This window comes from Camelus bactrianus, chromosome 7 (genome assembly GCF_048773025.1).
Source record: "Camelus bactrianus isolate YW-2024 breed Bactrian camel chromosome 7, ASM4877302v1, whole genome shotgun sequence".
NCBI lineage: Eukaryota > Metazoa > Chordata > Mammalia > Artiodactyla > Camelidae > Camelus > Camelus bactrianus.
In genome coordinates this window covers 79419591-79441015 of record NC_133545.1, presented here as the reverse complement: position 1 = coordinate 79441015, position 21425 = coordinate 79419591, and the positions used below count along the sequence as shown (strand labels likewise).

General features: G+C 45.1%; 1 protein-coding gene across 3 annotated transcripts in view; it reads left to right on the top strand.

Moving 5' to 3' along the window:
- The window catches only part of VPS41 (VPS41 subunit of HOPS complex), a 178280-nt gene extending 176729 nt beyond the window's left edge, over positions 1–1551 (top strand). For all 3 annotated transcript variants that reach the window (XM_045510866.2, XM_074367685.1, XM_045510843.2), the window contains 2 exons: positions 199–278; positions 783–1551. In XM_045510866.2, coding sequence (XP_045366822.2) covers positions 199–278; positions 783–863 — 161 coding nt within the window. In that variant the 3' untranslated portion in view covers positions 864–1551. The remainder of the gene's footprint in view (positions 1–198; positions 279–782) is intronic.
- Positions 1552–21425: the final 19874 nt, after the last annotated feature.

Sequence of the window (21425 nt, the reverse complement as noted above, 5' to 3'; positions counted from 1 at the left end):
AGTAACTAACTCGGGGGCCAGGCAGGTGAGCTGGGACAACCAGAGCCACACGACTGTCATGCCTGCCCCGCGTTCAACCACGTCCCCTGGCAGGAGTGCGTGTGTAAATCAGCAATCCCCCAAGGCAGCTCATTTGCTGGAAAATTAAACTGCTGCTGTTGCGCTGAACTCTCCTCCCTCTTCTGCCCTGCCCCCCAGACGCGGCGAAGCCCTTCAGCGTGGTGGTCTTCCACTGCCGGCACATGTTCCACAAGGAGTGCCTGCCCGTGCCCAGCCTGGTGAGTTCGCGGCTTGGCCACCGCCAGCTAGACAGAACCTGGCACGTCCAGAGGGGTGTGCTCAAAATCCTAACCACGGTCCTGCGGCTCTGCGGGTCCTCACAGTTAGATGTCACATCGCAAAAGTGAGCATGCCTACTTCTCCGATGCAAAAACGCTTAGTGTCCTAAACATCGTAAACCCATATCGACTCAAGTGAAATTGTTCAGGCAGACTTGATGACTGTTGAGCTATAGAGATGTGACACACAGAGAAAACCATCCTCAATTCTGTATAACTTTCTCACCCTGATTTCTGCAGTATGACACTTTCTTCAAGTCACAGAGTAACAGCTGGTGTAGACGGACTCCTGTGTGCAGCAGGGGTCGTCTCCAGGAAAATGAGTGACACTTCATAGCTTCTTCCCCCCCGCCCCCAGCCCCGCCAGTGCTCCCATATTTCCAAAGACAGGATTAGAAAGAGAGGATGTCCTCTTACAATCTGCGTTTCTCATTACATGTTTAGAACTCGCCTGCACAGTTCTGTAACATCTGCAGCGCCAAGCACCGGGGCCCAGGCAGCGCCATCCTGGAGATGAAGAAATAGCTCGTTCCGATTGTCCGCCTCTTCCTCGCCGCCGCTCTTGGGAGACTTTTTGCAGCAACCGAAGCTTTTGTTGACAGCAGTGCTGTTGAGAGATTTGTCCATATTTATGTTCTGCTCAAAAAAAAAAAAAAGCTGCTTTATCTCCACCTGTCTCCACGTTTCTCCTTGTAGTTGATAAAGAAATTAGGGTTTTCCCCACCCATGTCTTGAACTATGTGGGTTCACAGTCAGTATTTCATCATTTATTTGTTTGGCTCCTTTCCTTAGGAGTGGAAACATCAGTCTGAGAGTCGGAAATGACTTTTTAGGTCCTAGGAAATCTGTCCAGCCATAACGTGGACCCCTGAGGGTCATCCCAGCTGGCGGAGCGCATGACCACTGTGGCTGTCCAGCCAGCCCTGCCGCACCCTGGACCTTGTTTCCCTCCTCTCTGTTGGCAACAGTTGTCGAATTCTGGGTTTGGCATTTTTTTTTTTAATGTCATCCACTGTGGTTATCTCCTTAACAGGCACTGAGTGAAACACTACCGTCACTCACTCAGTGATGTCTTGAGAATGACGTAAGCAGTCTGATGACGTCATGCAGTTTTATGTTAACTAGTTACAGGTTGTGTGTGTCCCAATAACCAGCCGTGTCTGGCCCTGGCAAGCACCCAACGTTTGTTGATTGAATAAATGTTAGCACTTCCTACTGTGAAAGACTCGCTTTTCTTGGGTTGCTCTTTAATCACACACTCTGGCGGCCTCAGAGGAATGGAAAAGTCTTAGAACCCAGAGTGGGAGGGACAATGGTTAGGTTTTGCTAGCAGGGAGGAAATAAGTGACACTAGGGGACTGTGATGCAGAGGGAGGGCGTAATGACGTCTCCTGTCGCCGCCTCTGGAAGCTCCGCTGTCCTCGCAGAGCACAGAGCACACAGGATAGAGGAAGAGAACCAGACACGTGCCCTGTCTCCTTGGGATGCACCGTCATCCTCTAACCAGTGAAAAGCATACTTGCTGGCCCCACTCTCACTGTCCATAAAGGAATAAATGCAGCGTTCTGCATGTGTCTTTTGAGGGAGAGGGTGGGATGCTAACTGAGCACCAAGGACGTACCAACCACTGAACGAGGCTCAGTCAGTCCCCTGAGCAACATCTCGTTTCATTCTCACGGACCCCAAGGGAGAAGACATTATATCCCTGGGTTTACTGACCGAGAAACCAAAATGCAGAGATGTTACCACAGGCTCGGGTGTGACCGCCTCACTTCAGAGCAGAGCTCTGCCTTAAAGAAGCCTAGGGCCGAGTTCGGAGGAAATACAAAGAACATCTCTTCACACTGGAGTTAAAAAAAAATTCGGTAGCCGGCAACAGACATTTTCTGTTACTCTTAAATATTTGGAACTGGAAAGGGGAGCAGGCAGGATGGTGAAGCAGAAGGAAGCTCTGAGCTCACCCTCCCTCCCCCATGAATACAGCAAGAGAGACACCCACAGACCCACCCATTCACTCAGCACCTGCTGAACTTTGACAGAACATCGCCTTTTTCAAAAGACAAAATTCATCACAAATCTGGTAGGAGGAAAAAACAAAGAAAAAGGAAATTAGTGCAGGGCCTGTCTCGTGGGGAAGGAGTGGCAAATGAGGACTAGTGCTCGTACGCTGGGTCTCCCCCTCCAATGGAGAGATCAGTGGGGACGGAGGGGAGCCTCTGAGGCTTGGATCTGTGCACAGCAGCCCTTGGCCGACAGAATTAAGTGAAACAGGCACAAAGGGACCCTGCGAGCCCCAGCCCTAGACGCAAACTGTGGGAGTGGGCCAGGACTGCCTGCCTGTCAGGGGACTGGAGTGTGCTGTGCACATGGCTGGAGTGTATGCAAAACAGGGAGGGATGGAGGAAGGAAAGAAGGGAGGGAGGAAGACCAGTGGTGCCCATCGGGGGCTGGGTCGTAGCCATAGCCACCATATTTGCTGGTGCGTGTGCACGGCTCCAGGCAGAGGTGGGGTGGAAACCTGGATCCATGCCCAGGGGCTCCACAAATTCATAGGCAGGGCTGAGATTTGTTTTCAGCACCAGGCAGAGGGGGCCGTTTTGCTCCATGGGTGCCTCCGTGGACCCACGCCTCTAAGACAAACGAGCAAGGAGCGGAGTTCCGGCACAGAGCAGGGGTGAGGGCTGGTGCGGCCGTTTCCTGTGAGCCTGCCTACCATGTGGACACTGTGCTGAGGACGGCGCTGACCAGGTGGTGCCACCACATGGTCGCTGCAGGGCTGGGGGCCCTACCAGGCCTCTGGGACAAACGAGCGGAGTTCGTGCGGCAGGACAAGTGCAGGAGCAACACCTGGTGCTGGGGACGGTGCTGACCCGACAACACCACGATCCAGGTGTGCGACCCAGAAGTTGGAGTAAATGCACTGGTAGCTCTGAGGGCAGAGAACCTGGGGGTCACCAGAGCAGAGCAATGGCATTCCCGTGGCTAAAGTGGGGACAAGGGCAGAGTCAACAGGGTACTCAAAGCTCTCCAACCCTGCCTACCATCCACTGCAGCTCAGAAATGGGTCTGGAAGCCTCCAATGAAAAGTCTCCAATAAAAGGGGAACAGAGCCAGCCCCTGTCAGGGCTGTTACAACCACAGAACAAAAAGGAGGCCCCTGCTCAACAGCCAGGGCAGCTCTGATCACCAGAACACTGGCCACACCCCCCATCAGAGGGATAACAGCCAACACACATGGAAGACCTGGCAACCATCAATACTAAAGACAGACCTCACAACACAATTATTAGGGGCACACAGACTACACAGGAACACATCCTCCTAAAAAACAAAACATCCCATCAGGACCATAGCAGATAACTAATACTCCATAATCCACAGTGCCAGAGAGATGTAAGTAAAATGAAGAAGCAGAGAATCCACTCCCAATTAGAACAAGAGAAGTCCCCTGAAAGAATGATCAGTGAAATAGACCTCAACAGTCTACTAGACCATGACTTCAAAAAGGGAGTGATCAAAGCACTGAAGGAAATAAGAGGCTATGAACAGAGACAGAGACTACTATAAAAAGGAAATTGAAACTATTAAGAGGAGCCAATTAAAAACAGAAAACTCAATGGTTGAGATGTGAGCCGAAATAAAGGCAATCAAAAGCAAACTAGACAATGCAGAGGAACAAGTAAGTGACTTAGAAGACAGGAAAACAGAAGTCATCCAACCAGAACAACAGACAGAAAAGCAAATAAAAACCAACGAATGCAAATAAGGGACCTGTGGGATAATATAAAGCGTCCTAAACTATGCATAATAGGGGTCCCAGAAGGAGAAGAAAGAGCAAAGGGGATTGAAAAGGTATTTGAAGAAATCAAGACAAAAGTTTCCAAACCTAAAAAAAATACCCAAGTACAGGGAGCACAGAGGATCTCCAATAAAAAGAACCCAAATAGATCTACACTAAGACATTATAATTAAGACGGCCAAGGTAAGATGGCCAAAGGTAAAGAAACAATTCTAAAGACAGCAAAAGGAAAACAGAGTTAGTTACAAGGCAACCCCCATAAGGCTTTCAGCTGATTTCTCAACAAAAACACTGCAGGTCAGAAGGAAATGGCAAGATATATTCAAAGGTCTGAATGAGAAAAAAGCTGCAACCTAGGATACTTTATCCAGCAAGGCTATCCTTTAGAATAAGAGAGAGAAAGAATTTCACAGACAAGCAAAAACAAAGAATTCAGCAATACTAAACATATCCTAAAAGAAATATTGAAAGGTCTACTCTAAATAGAAAAGAAGCAGGACACTATAGAAAGGAGAAAAACCATAATTGGAAAGGCAGTAACTACAATGAGTTGCGACAGAATAAACATGAAGATATAAAAGAGGACATCAAAATCACTAAAGGTGAGAGAAGGGAGCAAGGAAATAAGACTTTTTTTTCCTTTTTCTTGTTCTTTTTAGGATGTGTTTGAGTTTATGTGACTATCAGTTTAAAGCAAACAGATATAGTATTGGGTTAATATACTTGAAAAATAGGGTAACCACATGTCAAAAGCATACAATAGAGCCACAAAAACCAAAAAGAAACCAAGATAATGCAAAAGAAAATTATATCATAAAAAGAAAAAGAACAGAACAAAGAGGAAATACCAAATCAACTGGAAAACTTAAATTCAAAATGGCAATAAATACGTATCTATCAATAATTGCCATAAATGTCAATGGACTAAATGCTCCAAACAAAAGACACAGAGTGGCAGACTGGATACTAAAACAAGACCCTACAATATGCTGCATACAAGAGACCCATTTTAGGGAGAAGGACACACATAGGTTGAAAGTGAGAGGATGGAAAAAGATATTTCATGCAAATAGAAATGACAAGGAAGCAGGAATAGCAATACTGATTTCAGACAAAACAGACTTTAAAACAAAGTCCATAAAGAAAGATAAAGCAGCACACTATATAATGATTAAAAGAGCAATACAAGATGAGGATATTAAATTCGTTAACATATATGCATCCAATATAGGAGCACCTAAATACATAAAGCAAATACTAACAAGCATAAAGGGAGAAACTGATGGGAACATAATCATAATAGGAAAGTTTAACACCCCCTTAACATCACCGAACAGATCTTCCAGACAGAAGATCAATCAGGCAATGGAGAAACTAAATGACACAACGGAACAGTTGGACTTTCATACTTTTAGGATATTACATTCCAAAAAAACCAGAATATATATTCTTCTCAAGTGTGCAAAAAACATTCTCTAGGATAAACATGTACTCAGGCACAAAAGAAGCCTCAACAAATCTAAGAGGATACAAGTTATTAAAAGCACCTTTTTCTGACCACAATGCCGTGAAACTAGAAATCAACCACAGAAAAACAAAGGAGAAAAGACCGACAGCATGGAGATTAAACAACATGCTACTAAAAAACCAATGGGTCAAGGATGAAATCAAAGAAGAAACAAAATAATACTCTGAGACAAACGACAATGAAAACACAACCACACAAGATCTATGGGATGCAGCAAAAGCAGTTCTAAGAGGGAAGTTCATAATGATACAGGCCTTCCTCAAAAAGAATAATCTCAAGTAAACAACCTAACCTTCTACCTAAAAGAATTAGAAAAAGAGCAAACAAAACCTGAAGTCAGCAGAAGGAAGGAAATAGTAAAGATGAGACAGGAAATAAATAGATTTAAAACATAGAAAAAAATCAATCAACTCAAGAGCTGTTTTTTTAAAAGAGTAAACAAAATTGACAAACCTTTGGCCAGGCTCACCAAGAAGAGAGAACACAAATAAACAAAACAAGCGAGGAAAATGGAGAAATTACAAATACCACAGAACTACAAAAAGCCATAAGAGAATACTATGAACAACTATATGGAAACAAATTGGACATCCTAGAAGAAATGAACAAGTTTCTGGAAAGATGCAATCCACCAAGACTGAATCAAGAAGAAACAGACCACCTGAACAGACCATTAAGTAGAAATGAAATAGAATTAGCAATAAAAACCTCCCTGCAAACAAAAGTCCAGGACCAGAAGGCTTCACTGGGAGAATTCTACCAAACATACAAAGAACTCATACCAGTTTTTCTCAAACTCTTCCAAAAGACTGAAAAGGAGGGAGTACTCCCAAACTCATTCTATGAAGCCACCATCACCCTGATACCAAAACCAGACAGACACTACCTAAAAAGAAAATCACAGGCCAATAACACTGATGAACATAGATGAAAAAACCCTCAACAAAATATTAGCAAAAAAACAGCACATAAAAAAGATCATACACAATGATCAAGTTGGATTCATCCCAGGGACACAAGGACTGTTCTACATACGCAAATCAATCAGTGTGATATACCACACCAAGAAAAGAAAGGACAAAAATCACATGATCATCTCAACAGATGCAGAAAAAGCATTTGATAAAATCCAACACCCATTTATGATAAAGACTCTCAGTAAAGTGGGTATAGAGGGAACATATCTGAACATAATAAAAGCTATTTATGACCAACTCACGGCTAGCATAATACTCAACGGTGAAAAACTGAAAGCCTTTCCACTAAAATCTTAAACAAGACAAGGATGCCCACTCTCACCACTTCTATTCAATACAGTCTTGGAAGTCCTAGCCACAATAATCAGGCAAGAAATAAAAGGGATCCAAATTGGAAAAGAAGAGGTAAAATTTTCACTGTATGTGGATGACATGATACTATATATAGAAAACCCTAAAAACGCCACACAAAAACTACTAGAACAGATAAAAGAATTCGGCGAGGTAGCAGGATACAAGATTAACACAGAAGTCAGTTGCATTTCTTTACACTAACAATGAATTAGCAGGAAAAGGAAGGAAGGAAACAATCCTTCCTTTTAAAAGGAAGATGATTTTAAAACCTCATCTAAAACAATACTCAGGAATAAATCTGACCAAGGAGCTGAAAGATTTACACATGGAGAAATAAAAAACACTGATTAAGGAAATTCAAGATGAATTAAAGAAATAGAAAGCTATCTCATGCTCTTGGATTGTAAGAATCAGTATCATTAAAATGGCCATATTGCCCAAGGCAATCTACAGATTGAGATCCTTATCAAATTACTCAGGACATTTTTCACAGAACTAAAACAATCCTAAAATTTATTTGGGGAATCACAAAAGACCCAGAATAGCCAAACAATATTGAAGAAAAAGAATGAAGCTGGAGGAATAACCCTCTCAGACAATACTACATAGCTACAGTGTTCAAAACAGCATGGTACTGGCATAAAAACAGATGTATGGATCAGGGAACAGAACAGAGAGCCCAGAAATAAATCCAGCAGCAGAAAGACATTTATCATAAAGTATCGAATGACTTACAGAATCACCAAGAGGGCTGAAGAAACAAACCACAGTGGGAGGTTCCCGGGGTCTCACCCAGCCCCCCAGAACTGGGCTGCCAGGGACCCCAGGATGGGCAGCAGAGAGCAGTGTGAATCGTTATTTTTAAGTAAACTTTGTGAAAATAAAAGTATACACAATTCTCAGCTTCTTTTCAAGTTCATGCTCAATAACACTAAATAAGGAACATATACATACAGCTTTGTGTCAGAGACATTTCTATGTGCTAAATAACACACCAGTTTATTTCTGGCTTCTCTTATCAAGACTTAGGCTACTGAAACTGTACCAGTTTGTTATTTTTTTTTTTTAAATTGTTTAACAGTCAGTTTACAATGTCGTGTCACTTCCTGGTGTACAGCATCAGACTGCACCAGATTTGATACTAAACAGTAAATTATCCTTCCCAAACACTTACTCCGGACAGGGAGCTGATTGGCACATTATAAAATCTGGCAAGAAACGGCCTCCTCTTGTCTCATGCCGTGCAGGTTTGGGGGTGATGACACTCAATGTGATGTTTGCCGCCAAGAGAAGCCAGGAGCGAGAATGAAACGCTCAAGCCTCCCGAAGCAGGGACCCCGGCGCCAGCCAATCAGCCTTTCTTTACATGCACCCAGAACAGTGGCTCTGAAGTGGAAACGTGGTCATGTTACTTCTCTCTCAACCCTCAGGAATCCCCATGCCTCGTGCATGAAAGGGCTTTTCGGTTTTGGCCTGACGTGTCCCACCCACCGCATTCAGCCTCTCTGGCCGTCACGAATTGACTTACGGTGCCCGTCACCCCACTGCCACTGTCCTGCACCCTGCAATACTCTGCTCGGTGCAACCCCCCACTCGCTCTGACCTCCTTAGACTGGGGGGAGGAAATCCCTCACTTGTCCTCACGTCGCATCTAGCCCTCCATCTGCCTGTCACACGACACTGCTCTTGTCTGTGTAGCAAGTTACCATCTCAGTCCACAAACTCAGGTCTGCAGAACAGTAACGCTTACATCTTCCCCCGAGTACATATCCTACCCAGTGGCATGCATTCCCTCCCTGTCCACTGTAAACTCAGATAGATCAGGCTTTTCTGGATTTGTTCAAGGAAACCTCCTCTCCTAGATTGCCTGAGTTTGGGGTGGGAGGGAGGGATGGTCTCATGTCTAGTATCAATGAGGCATCTGGGTCATCCATTGACCTCTGTTCATACTGGCGTTGGCTGAAATGCCATCATCCCCACAGCCTTCCATTGCCTGCATCTGCTGCCGGCATCTCAGATGTCCTCAGTCCTCGTACTGACCCTACTGCTCCTTCCACCGAGCCTCTCCCAGCACCCCCACACCTGTCTGCCTTGTGGTTCTCATACGAGGGGATCAGACTTGCCAACCAAGCTGGCCTTTCTCTGTGGCTTCCTCACCCTGCCCAAGAGAGCGTGTGGGGCAGGGGAGGGGAGAAGGGTTGGAGGAGGTGGGTATTTGGTTTATGACTTGCTGTGTCTCAAAGGACAGAGAAAGGGAGACCCTTCTGTGCTCACAACTCCAAACCTACCTGCAGAGTTTGTCTCTACCGCGTCCCCACCCGAGAGCTCAGCCCTTCCTCCTCAGCTCTCGTCTCCGGGAGCCTGTCCCCCCGTCCTGCTTCCCTGCGGGGGCAGCAGAGCGGGCTTTCACGGCACCATATGTTGTCTTCGCCGTCCACTCTGGGTGCTGGTACTGCAAAGGCTGAGCTCCTGCGGACTACTGACTGTAAATTTTTAAGCATCTGTCTTGGAACTTTCCCCCTCTGCTGCACCACCCCTGCCCTTGTGGCTGTCCCGTCTGAACAAGGGAGAGACAGCAGAAAGCCTGAGGGGGGAAACACCCACCTTGGATGCGACATCAGAGTAACATCCTGCCAGTTCCACTTACGTGTCCATCCTGTCCTGGGGACCATGAGCTCAGGAAAGACAAGGAACGGACTGTGTTCACCTTTCCCAAGGTGGAGTGACACAAAAGAGGCACTTGAAATTGTCTGCTGAATGAATGAAAGTAAGCCAGTCTTTCTCCCCTGTTCAAGATACACAGAGGTACACTTCATACATGCGGCATCTGTGGCAGCAGTAACGCGACCTGTAAATGCGCCCCTCTCCCGGTGGGTGTTCTCATCCGTAGACTGTCATTTCACCTCCTCACATTCCTCCCTTTGGAGCCTCCCCGACACCATCAAAGAAGTCTCGTGTGTGGCTTCTTACTTCCCAAGTCCATCCCACCTGCAAGCTCTTCATCAAACACTCTTCCTCCTCTGGGTCCCCACTCAGTCCACCGCCTTTCCTCGCCGTCACACTATCTTTTGTATTCTCACTGCCACTGTTTTGGGCCCAGGTCTTATTACCTAGCACCTTGATGGGTTATAACCAATTTCTTCCCAGTTTTCCTGCCTCCAGTATCCACACTTCCCTGATTTATTCTGCAACCAGCTTCTCCATTAATCTTCCTTCCAGACTGATTCAATCAAGCTCCCAGATACTCTGCTCTTCACAGTGCTTGGAATCTCCACTGATACATTTGCCCAAGTCTTCACGTCCCTTCTTCCACCTCCTCATCAATTTGAAGCCCATCCAGCCTTCAAAGTCTAGCTTCATTTTGTATCATCTCCTTGTCTTTCTCAACATACTCTGCCCTCAACCTCAAGCAATTTTCACTCCGACCTCCCATTACTGTGGCACAAACATAACAAAGCCATTTATGTGCTACGTTATCCACTGTACATGCCTTGTCCCCTCAAGTGAACTGCTTCCCAAAGGAAACAAATCTCTTGGAATCTCCAAAGGCACACTACAGAAAGGGCACTCATTAAACGTCCCCTGACAGACCGAGCGAGACCTCATTCTCCCTCTGGACGTGGGAGTCTGTCTTCAGGAAGGAGTGCTGGGAACACTTTGGTAAGGAGCGAGCAGAGGGAGCCTTGTTGGCTTGGGCAGCTCCTATCATGTATCCTTGAAACCTGATGGTTCCCTGGGTGCATGCACTTTCTCGGGATCCCTTTTCACGCTGTGGCTTCCTAAAAATGAGCTTTATTCACTGTCAATCATCAGACACACTGGGAAGTCAGCTCCAGACACTATAAATGCCTGAAGTAGGTCAGGTTATCACAGGTCAGTGTATTCAAATAAATGAAAGTATTTTCTTCTAAAACGAATGTAGCTTTTGGCCCCCATTATTCCAAAGAGCCTCAGTCTTCCCTTTTGTTTTGGTGTTAGCACATCAGTGATATAATTTCCTAAATTCCAGTAGCTTCTCTTTGACCAGAACGTAATCAGAAAATTTCTAATTCCCAGCCAGGGCATTTTGAGAACACGATGGGGTGCTCTTCAAAGCTACTCCCAGCCAACAGGACGGTGCCTGGCAACCTAAGAATGAGGTCACCTTCTTGATGACTCAGTACCACAGTTCCATCCTACCTGTAACGGAGGAAGAAAATAATGTCCCTTAGAGCCAAAACCGATACCAGGTCCTGCCTTTGAAGGGAAATTGTATGTCATACCCGTTAATAAATGTTCTGCTCACTTCCACTTAGAAAGACTTGTGAGATGAGAGAGATGGAGGCTCAAGAGGGAGAGAGGGGACACTGAAACTTCCAATCCTCTTCAGATTCCCCGCTGCAAAGCAGAGCACATCACTGAATTGTTAGATAAGGAAATCAGCCCAGCGCTCTGTCGCAGGAAAGAAGCACCAAGCTGCTCCGCTTTCTAAAGGGAGGGGGACGGATAGGGGAAGGCGTTGGGGAACGAGGCAACCAAGCAACCTGGATGATCGATGGACCTTTAAGAAAAGGAAAGTCTAACATTTATTTTTATGTTGTGTCAGTGCTGACTCCTTCCATCTCCCCGAAACGCTCGGTAATTCTGGTACATAAGTAGTGTCATCCGTGGGTAGTTTTTAGGGAAAACAGAGGAGCTGTGTTCTCCACCCAGGACTGGGAAGAGCAGACGCATGTGAACAGTGGCAGGAGGCAGACGCTGAACTTGACTGGGGACAGGAGTTCAGACCCTCAACTGACAACAAGAATATTAAAACCCCGCAACATGCTGAAATGCTGGGAGAAGACTGGCCTTCCCAAAGGAAATGGCTAAAGGCCTTGAGACAATAGATACAAATGTCACAGGACAGACTGGGGGACCCGAGCCATGTTGAGTTCCATATTCATATCTGTATGGACAAAATTCAAGTATGGAGTGCACATGTAACCTTCAATCTCTCCGATCATTTTACTTCAAAAACTACGTACATTTTTGTTACCAGGCTTTTATTCTGATCCTAACACGTGTCCTGTTTCATAGACACATCTGTGCATTCTGGTTTCTTCAAGGTTGTTATCCACCATGTTCTGTGCAAACAGGAGGATTTGTAGATGGTACGGGTGCCATGAAAGGAAGTCACGAATGAGAGAATCAAGAGTGAAAAGTCCCTTCTAATATTTAAGAGGTATGCCCAGTGGAACAGGGGTGGAATGCAAAGTCCTCAGTTATGCTCAGAAAAATGATCTGTACCAGGATGGGTCAGGAGAGACGTGGGTATTCCTCCAAATGAAAAGAGGCCTCAGGTGAAAAACAGGAACGTTTGGCTCTGAAGTTAGACCTCGGTTTTAATCCATGCTCTGTCACTAAGAAACACTTTGGGTAGATTAACATTTCTAAGCCTCAGTTACCTCACACATAAAATGGGGTGATGATAAGAGCATCTGCTTTGGAGGACATTGAGAGTGTGAAGTGATGCATGGACAGTGTCAACCAGTACAAACATGAGAAAAGTAACTAGTACGTAGGCAAATGCTTTGTAAAAGTCAGCCTCCGAGATGGCTCCCGTGACCCCACCTCCACCAGGGCTGGTCTGTGTCCAACAGAACACAGCGGAATCGATGGTGCCTCACTTCCAAGATTAGGTCATAAAAGATGCTGGCTTGACATCACTTGGCCTGGGAAAGCCAGGTAGTGGACAGAGAGGCATGCTTGGTGAGGAACCAAAGCCCCTGCCCACAGCATGTGAGGGAGCCTGGATGTGATTTTCCAGCACCCATCAGATCTTTGGAATCTACAGCCCCAGCCAACAACCTGACTGCAAACTCTTGAGACCCTGAGCTGGTATCAGTACCTAAGCTACTCTGGGATTCCTGGTCCTCAGAAACTTAGATAATAAATGTTTGTTGTTTTAAGTGGCTAAACTTGGGGATCATTTGTTATGCAGCAGTAGATAGCTAATGTAGCAAGTGCTTAGTAATCATTAGCCTGCTTGCTGTTGCTTGCCCTCAGATATGGACCATCAGTGACTACTGAAAATAATTAATGCAACAATTTCAGGGACTATTTGTCCTGCTCACAGAAAGCAGCATTCTCCATATGCAAGCACTTTGTTTAGGACATTTTTTAACAGTGATTTTGACAGAGTATGGAGGAGGAGCCAGACGAGTGACACAATCTGAAGCTGTACCATTTAAGGAACAAGAGAAGGAACTGGAGAGTACCTTATTTCAAAGACATGAAAATTGAGGTGCATACTGATCTGGAAGCTAAGGATGTCACGCACAAAGGGAAAGAGATGATACATTCATGTTGCTTCAGAAGTCCAAGTGCTGAGGTTAGTTAGTGGAAGTTACAGCCAGAGTGGTGTAAACTCAACCTTAGAGAACATTCTAATGCCCGAGATGTCAGCACCGGATGCCTGTGTCCCTGTGCGGCCACGCCCTGGAGGAGAGGGGCTGGTGCCACCAAGGTTGCTGCTGGCTGACCTCCAGGCTGCCTGTTAGAGTAGCTGGTCTGTAAAGCCCCTTTCCACTCTAACTAAGCATATCTAAATCCCTCTAGAAACAGCACATTTTATCAGTTTCTCTCACGCTGTTATTTTTATACTCACATCCCATGCCCATCTGTCGTGCGTCTAAATACCCACGTCTTTGGCTGGCTTATTAATTCAGTGTCACTATCGGGTCCATACTCCCATCCTCCCCACCAGGCAAGATCCACTTGTCTCTCCCATCTGACCATTTTGCAGCTGCCTTTTACTTTTTGCCAATTTAACGTATAGTCTTTGGTTTATAATATGCTAGTTCTTACAGAGCAGCTAATATTTCTTGTACTTTTCTAAAAGGAAAATGAGTATCAGTATGTTTCGATGTGTGTTCTGGGTGGAACTGTGTCCCTCACAAAATGTATGTGTTGAAGTCCTAACCCCCAGTTCCCCAGAATGTGACTGTATTTGGAGAGAGGGCCCTTCAAGAGGTAATTAAGGTAAAATGAAGTCATATGGGTGGACCCTAATCCAAGATGACTGGTGTCCTTATAAGGGGACATTTGGACACAGATGTGCACACACAGAGGAAAGGCTATGTGAGGACACAGTGAGAAGGTGGCCACCTACAAGCCAAGGAGAGAGGTCTCAGAAGAACCAAACCTGCTGACACCTTGGTTTTGGACTTGCAGTCTCTAGAATGGTGAGAAAATACACTTCAATTGTTCAAGCCATTCGGTCAAGTGGTATTCTGTTACGGCAGCCTGAGCAAATGAACGCAACAGGACAATTCCTTGTTCTGTAAACGGACTCTGCCTTGACATCACTGGGAACACGCGGCCACCCCCCGCCCCAGGGAACAGCCCCTGCGTGTCTGATAAACCCCAGGCCTGCCACCGAGCCCACTCACACACTGGCTCTCCCCTCAAAATGTGGCGTGTATCATCATTTCTCCAGGTACTATCATCCTTTCTGATTCTTCAGTGCCGGGCTTCTGCACCAAAATGTACTCATGAAGGTGCAGCAGGAATGGATTACTGAAACAGTGAGAAGGAGCTCTAGAACAAAAGCTTCTAATTCCAAAAATCAGGTCCTCTTAAGAGCTCGGTAAACTGGAGATGATGTTACTGTAATTTGAAGCTCATTATAGCATAGGGAGCTTTTGAAAGATTCTTTTTGGCTTCCATTTAATAAATGTTGATGCAGAGATTTAGGTTCAAAATAGAAACTTTCACCTATACAAGCATCCAGTGACATGACTGGCTTAGCCAAGACTCTTAGCTACACGTGGGAGAAGTGTGCCCAGGCTGCCGGGACTCTGGTAAGGCCAGTGCTCTGTCAGAAAAGGAAACCCTCATGCAACCCAAGGAGAAAAGGCTGACTTTCCAGAGAAGGTGGCACCCACAGGCCCCTTCTGCCTTTCCAGTGCCTCCAGAGCAACCTGGACTTCTCCAAAGACTTCTGAACTCCTGAAATTATTTATTAATTGGATTCCCACTAGACTATTAAAATCCCTAGATAGGAAGGAGGATCCTTAATTCTATGTCTATGCCCAGTCCCTGGCTGCATGCCTGGGATTCATATGAAAGGCACCCCAATTCACTGTCCAGGGGGTAAGTTAACTCTGCACTGATTTCAGCCTGCTTAGCCCAGACCCAGCGGCTGAAGGCAGACATGGTAGCCTCTGCAGAACCTAATCGTGGACCGATCTTCATTCAGTCTCTCCTTCCCCTCTGTTCCAAGTGGTCAAGTGTAGCACCGTCACCACTGTGATTTTGAGAGAGTCCAAAGAATCAGACATGATACCCCCTGTGCTGTGGGGAGGTTAAAAAAGGAGCAGGAGGTAGAGGAGGAGGAAGGGAGAGGAAGATGGAGAACGTGGAGAAGGAAAAGGAACAGAGAAAAATAATACTGGCCTGAGAACAGGGAGGTCAAGGACTTCTACAGTGTAAGTGAAGAGAACAGCATCTTGTGAGCTGTAACACTTTGATGGTAGAGCAGTTATATAAAGGGGTTCACTTTCCTTAAAATTGCCATTTTCCAGAACCTCTGGCTTCTCTAGGTCCAGAACAAGTCAGAATTTGCCTCTCCTCTTTCTGTGCTCACCTAGCACCTGGCACATTTCTTTGGCATAGGACATCACAGTTATCCAAGTATCCCTCTGCTCCAGTGGGATGGGAACTCTGAAAGCCAAAAATATGTGATTTATATGTAACTGTCCACTGCAAATGGACTAGCTCACCCTAAAGAAGTCAATGGTACCAAAGATAGCTGGGTGTATTCTGCTGGACTGTAGATGATCCTTTGTTCAAGGCTGGCCCCTCAGTGCATAATTAGTATGTCCCTTAACATCCACTTCCATCTTCCAGGCACATATATTATCTCATGTAATCATTATAACAATCCCATGAGGTAAATGCTCTTTTCCTCACTTTACTGAGACCCAAACAGGTAAGAATGACTTGCTCAAGTCAGAAAGTGTCAGAGTCAGAAGCTGTAAGCAAGCTCTACATTTTCATATGGTCCTTCTTTTTGCCTCTTTTCATCTCCATCAATGTGCCATCCTATCCCAGGAAAAAACAATGAAGAATGAAAGATGAAGCGTATTCTGTGCTTCAGCTCCTGACAAAGTGTCTTCAACAGAGGAGGCTCTCAATATATACCTTCTTTGGCTTACATTCTCCCGACAGGAGCTGACCCAACTTTGCTAAGGGCTGTCCCTCTCTAGCCCTCTCAGCTTGCTAACCAGATCCAGAACCACAGCCAGACAGTGGAAGAACGGTTCAACCTCATGGTCATTCAAAACGTGTTCATGAAATTGGCAGTTTCCCAAGGGGCGCCATTGTGTCTGATGCACAGTATAGAAGACCCACAAAGGAACGAAACTGTTTGGTTTTCTCTCACTTTCTCCTCTACACCCAGCCCTGGCTGAAACATCTTCAGTTTCCTGCCACATAGCCTTTAGATGACCCTGTTTTCAAGGCTGCACTCTTCTACATGGTTCGGCCATTCCTTCAAGATTGACGGAAACATACTGAATTGTACTTTTCTTCCCAAAGTGCCTACAGTTTCTTATATTCATTTAATATAGAAAAATGACTTTAATAATCTCAGCAGCTGGTCACTGACAGTATCCACAGCTCAGATTTTATGAATATAATCTTTGTGGCCACAAAAATAATGGAAACTTCATTTTTTTTTTTTTTAGTAACAAATGGTGACATTTCTGAATGGCAAAGACATATTGGTCTCAGGAGAACTGAGCGAAGGGTTTTTCCAGAAATGCAGTTAGAGTCCATCTGAGGCACCACTCGGAGGAAAAAGAGCCTCTGTTCCAATAGTTCCAGAAAATTCTTTCTGTTGACTGTGATCAGCCCAAATTGGTTCCTGAGCACTCAGTTGGAGCCACTGGATGGGGGTCATTCCCAACCAAAGCACAAAGACTGGGAGTAGGAAGGGGGCTGGCTTAGGAGGAAGCACTAAAGTGAATATATTTTTTAAACAACAAGTTTCTTCTGTGTAACACAGAGACCTATATTTAATACCTTGTAGTAACCTATAATGCAAAAGAATATGAAAATGAATAAATGTAGGTATATATATGAGTATACTTCAATTTTGAAAAATAAAGTGAATATATTAATACACTTAGATAACCTGCATAAACCCATTTACCAACACAACAAAAGCAAAAAACTCCCCAAGAACTTCCCACAGTCCACATCCCCACACTTACAAGACTCCTGTGTGGGATGCGGTGCACCAGACGGCAGGGCTAAAGGAAAAGATGGGTAAGGCAGCGCCGGACCTCAAGTGACAATACTTGTCAGAGTGTCTCTCAGACAGAAGCCCCCGTAAAGTATTTCAAGCAGAGGAACTGTAACGTGGGGAAGTACTGACAAGGATGCTCTAAAGACTAAAAAAGCAAAAAGAACAAAGGAGTCTCAAGAAGCCAACGGGAAGCAGGAGCACCCAAAGATGAGGAGCTGATGGGGCAGGGCAGAGCTCAGTGGCAGAGTGGGTGCCTAGCAGGCACGACGTCCTGGGTGCAATCCCCAGTACCGCCATTAAAAATAAGTAAGTAAATAATAAACTTAATCCCCTACTCCCCTGTGAAAAATAAACTACTAACAGCACTGGGCTGCAGTCCCTGAGGCAGGTGAGAGGGGCCGGTCTGTTGTGAGAAAATTACAGTCAGTTCTGGATGTGCTGACACGGTGCTGCACAGGCCAGCAGCAGGCTGCTGACAGGTGCCGCTGAAGGCTGGCCTCACCCCGGCCCTGCGCTGTGTCCGGACAGCACTGCACTGCATCACTAGGGCAGCACCTGCAGCCACAGGCTAATGCCAGCTGCTGCCAGCAACTCCCACACTGCTGGAGCCAGACACTGGAAGATTTTTCTTCTTCCTCCCGCCTTCTGATCTCTCCGTGATGTTTTCTGTTGGTGGGACGTATAAGAATCTGGCCAAGGAGAGAGCTGAGGAAATGTAACTGACAGACTTCCAACCCAGACATGTACAGAAGGGCGGATGTGGGGCTGAGAGATAACCCTGAGATTCCTGAGGATGGATGATGGTGGAACACATGCCCACAATTATTTGTCTTCAATGAACTAATGCTCACCTTTAAAAGGTGGACGTCTCCCCTGGATGGTGACACACACATGGATTAGCCATACACCGACACAGCAAGCGAATGGAGAAGGTGACAGGATTCCTGGACAAGAGATGCTGATTTCACCCTTTCAGGGCTAAAGCCACAGACCCTGCGGGCATGGTCCCTGCCCAGTCAGGGTTGTCTGTGAGCTTCAAGGAGCTGTGGATGCAGGGCCCAAGGCCCCACCAAGGGGAGTATTTTTTGGCGTTAGCAGACCAGTGGGCTCTTGATCAAGACAGAAATCACTTTTAAGCCCATGATAGGCCCATTTTTAAGATTTTTGAAACATATTGCCAAACTGCCTTCTAGAGAGACATTACCAATTTGTACGCTCACCAGCAATGTTTGAGAGCAGGAACCGCATTGTCAATGATTAGTGGGCCTGGAACAGAAAATCGATTGGTTTGGAAAGGTCAAGGAAGCCTTTGGAATTGAGATGTCGGAGGGACAGGCAGAGGGAACGGGGTGAGGGGTGGGGGAGATGGGCAGGTAGGTGAGTCAGGGAGACGGTCGGCTGTCCTGTCACAGGACTCCGAGTGAACAGCCATGAGAGAATGTGGGCTACTGAGTACAGAGACTAACAGTCAGACAGAGCCCTTTGTAAACTGGGAAGCTGAGGACTGTTGAAGAAATTTTCTGACACAGCCTGCTGGAACAGAGTTGTCTTGACAACTGAGAAGTAAAGCCGTTCCAGGCAGCTCCCATCCATCGAACCAGGAGCTTTCATGATGGTTCAAATCAGACTGCGAGCCTGTCCTTGGACACAGCTTTTTTTGGATTTTTTCCCCTTGTTCCTGCTTGAATTTCTAATAATAATAATAATAATAAAGGATGTGCCAATTTCTTCATAAAAATGTGTTCAAATTTCCTGACCGGATTTTTCTGCACACTGGGGGCCCTTGTCAGGATATCAACTTTGAGTCTAGTCACTATTTTATGTCTAGTTTTGGTGTGGCTTTTGGAATGTCACAAGAGGTTGAGGCTTAACCAGAAACAGCCTTTAATTTCATCAACGCCACAGAAATATAATTTAGCACAGCAGTAGGTCCAAGGAATACAAAAAGATTAAGACATGATTCCTGCCTTCCAGAAGTTTAGAAATTCCTCTAAATATCTAGAGCAGATAATCAACTAAGATCCGTTTTAAGAAGGAAAAAAGAAACGAGGCAAACAACCCAAGGAAGAAACAGACAAAAAATAGGAAGAAGCAACTCACTGAAGACAAAGACAACTGGCAAAAAAGAGAGAAAGTCCAACGTTAACTGACAGAGAGGAAGGCAGGGAAGGATGCCAAGCCTGTTGGCAAGGGTACCGGGAGTAGACACATTTTATAAACTGTAGGATGGAGGTGTAAATTAGTCACCTTTCTCTGGAAGGTAATTTTACAATATTAAATAAAATGAAAACTACCGATAGCCTCATGATGGTAATTCAACTTACAGACATCCACCCTAGAGAAATTCTCACACCTGCGCACACAAAGCATGACCAGTGATGGTCACTGTAAATGTCAGTAAAGTCCTCCATAAGCCATGGTTCACACTGGAATTCCACAGCTCAGCCTCGGTGCAGTGGTGTCTCTGCGACACATTGTAACGTTTAAGTAGGAAAGTTGCAAAACAGTACGCACAAAATAGTTCCACTAACGTACAATAAAGCAAAGCACATGTTCTTCAGTACATCCATCAGCAGGTAAATGCTCAGAACTAACAGCATTAAGTTACCTCTGGAATGGGGAGATGCCTTGGGGAAAGAACTGGGAAGAGGATCTTTTTGGCTTTGTCTGTACTGTTTTTGTAAGAATGTACTAACTCATTACTCGGGTGACTAAAAAGTACTTTATACCAAATTTTAAAATGATCAGCAGCAGGATATGATTCTCACAGTCATGAGCCTCCTTCTATCAGTAAGGAGGGTCTACCTCTTTGAACCTCTTCCTCTTGAAAGGAGGGTTTTCCTGTGGTTTTGCATCTTCTAATTTATAGTAGGTCCTTCAGTATCTTACTTGCCTAAGAAATCAAACACTGTCACCAGTTCTTCCAAAAACACTTCCATTCCAAGTTCAGCCTGACCTGGAAAGACTCATATTGAGTGCCACTGGTAAGTGTATTTCTTAATGACACCGAAGGAAAATGTTCACATCAGCTACCATTTTGACGTGTTTAGGTACCTCTGTGACTTTGTTGTCTTGCTTAATAAGGTCAAGACACACTTTTAGAATGAATCTTCCAGAGCATTTTCTCAGAGCCAACGCAAGCTGTGGATCTGCTGTATCATCAGGCTTGTGGGTGATGCATTTTTTTTTAAGAAGGCGGCAAATCTTGGCTTGCCTTCCTTTGAAAGGCGTGATTTTATTTTCTCAGTCTCTGCATCTTGTGACCAGTGCTGAGAAAATTGCTAGGATCAATGGTTAAAAAAAACTATTTTACTTCTAAGCTAAACTAAAAGAGAAGGCAAAATCATGTTTCTGTAGTCTTTTTTTTTTTTTTGAGGTTTTTGGTTTCTTACTGAAGTACAGTCAGTTTACAATGTGTCAATTTCTGGTGTACAGCGTAATGTTTCAGTCATACATAGACATACATATATTCCTTTTCACATTCTTTTCCATTATAGGTTACTACAAGATGTTTCTGTAGTCTTTTAAAGACGATAATCTAGAAAATGCCATCAGGCAGGCAAGATCATGATATGAACAGGGATCTTATTTTCCTGAAAGAAATCTACAGAAGATCTCTAAAGATGAGAGTGGAGGAGAGAAGGTCTACTCCAATATGTTGACCACAGATACGAGTGTTGGATGAAAGAGTGTTTTGCAGTGGTTTGGGGGGAAAAGATTCACGGCAGCTCTTTGGTCTCTGCATATGAAAAGATACGGACGTGTCTAAGCTCTTTTGCTTGCTCCAACTGCAGAAGTTCTGAGTGACTTTGATGAGCACGTTTCATACTTAGATACAGATTGCTACCATTGACAGCTATGTAAACAAAACTGCAGGCGCACCGAAATACATTCAAAGTAGGAATGGCTACGAGCATTATACTTGGGACAATTTATGATCTGGGAAAGTCCCTTATTCCCTGCCTTTTTCAAGCACTTCATGGCTCAGGGGATTTAATCAAAGAAAACCGAGGAAGAAAAAAGAATTACTAGCAAATATTACTGAAAGGGCACCTCAGTGTAACTCACATATTTTTCTTACACCGTGACTGCTGGGACCTCTAGCGTATGTTTGGCAGAGGTGACCAAGACTAGTCATAAAAATGCCATGCACTTC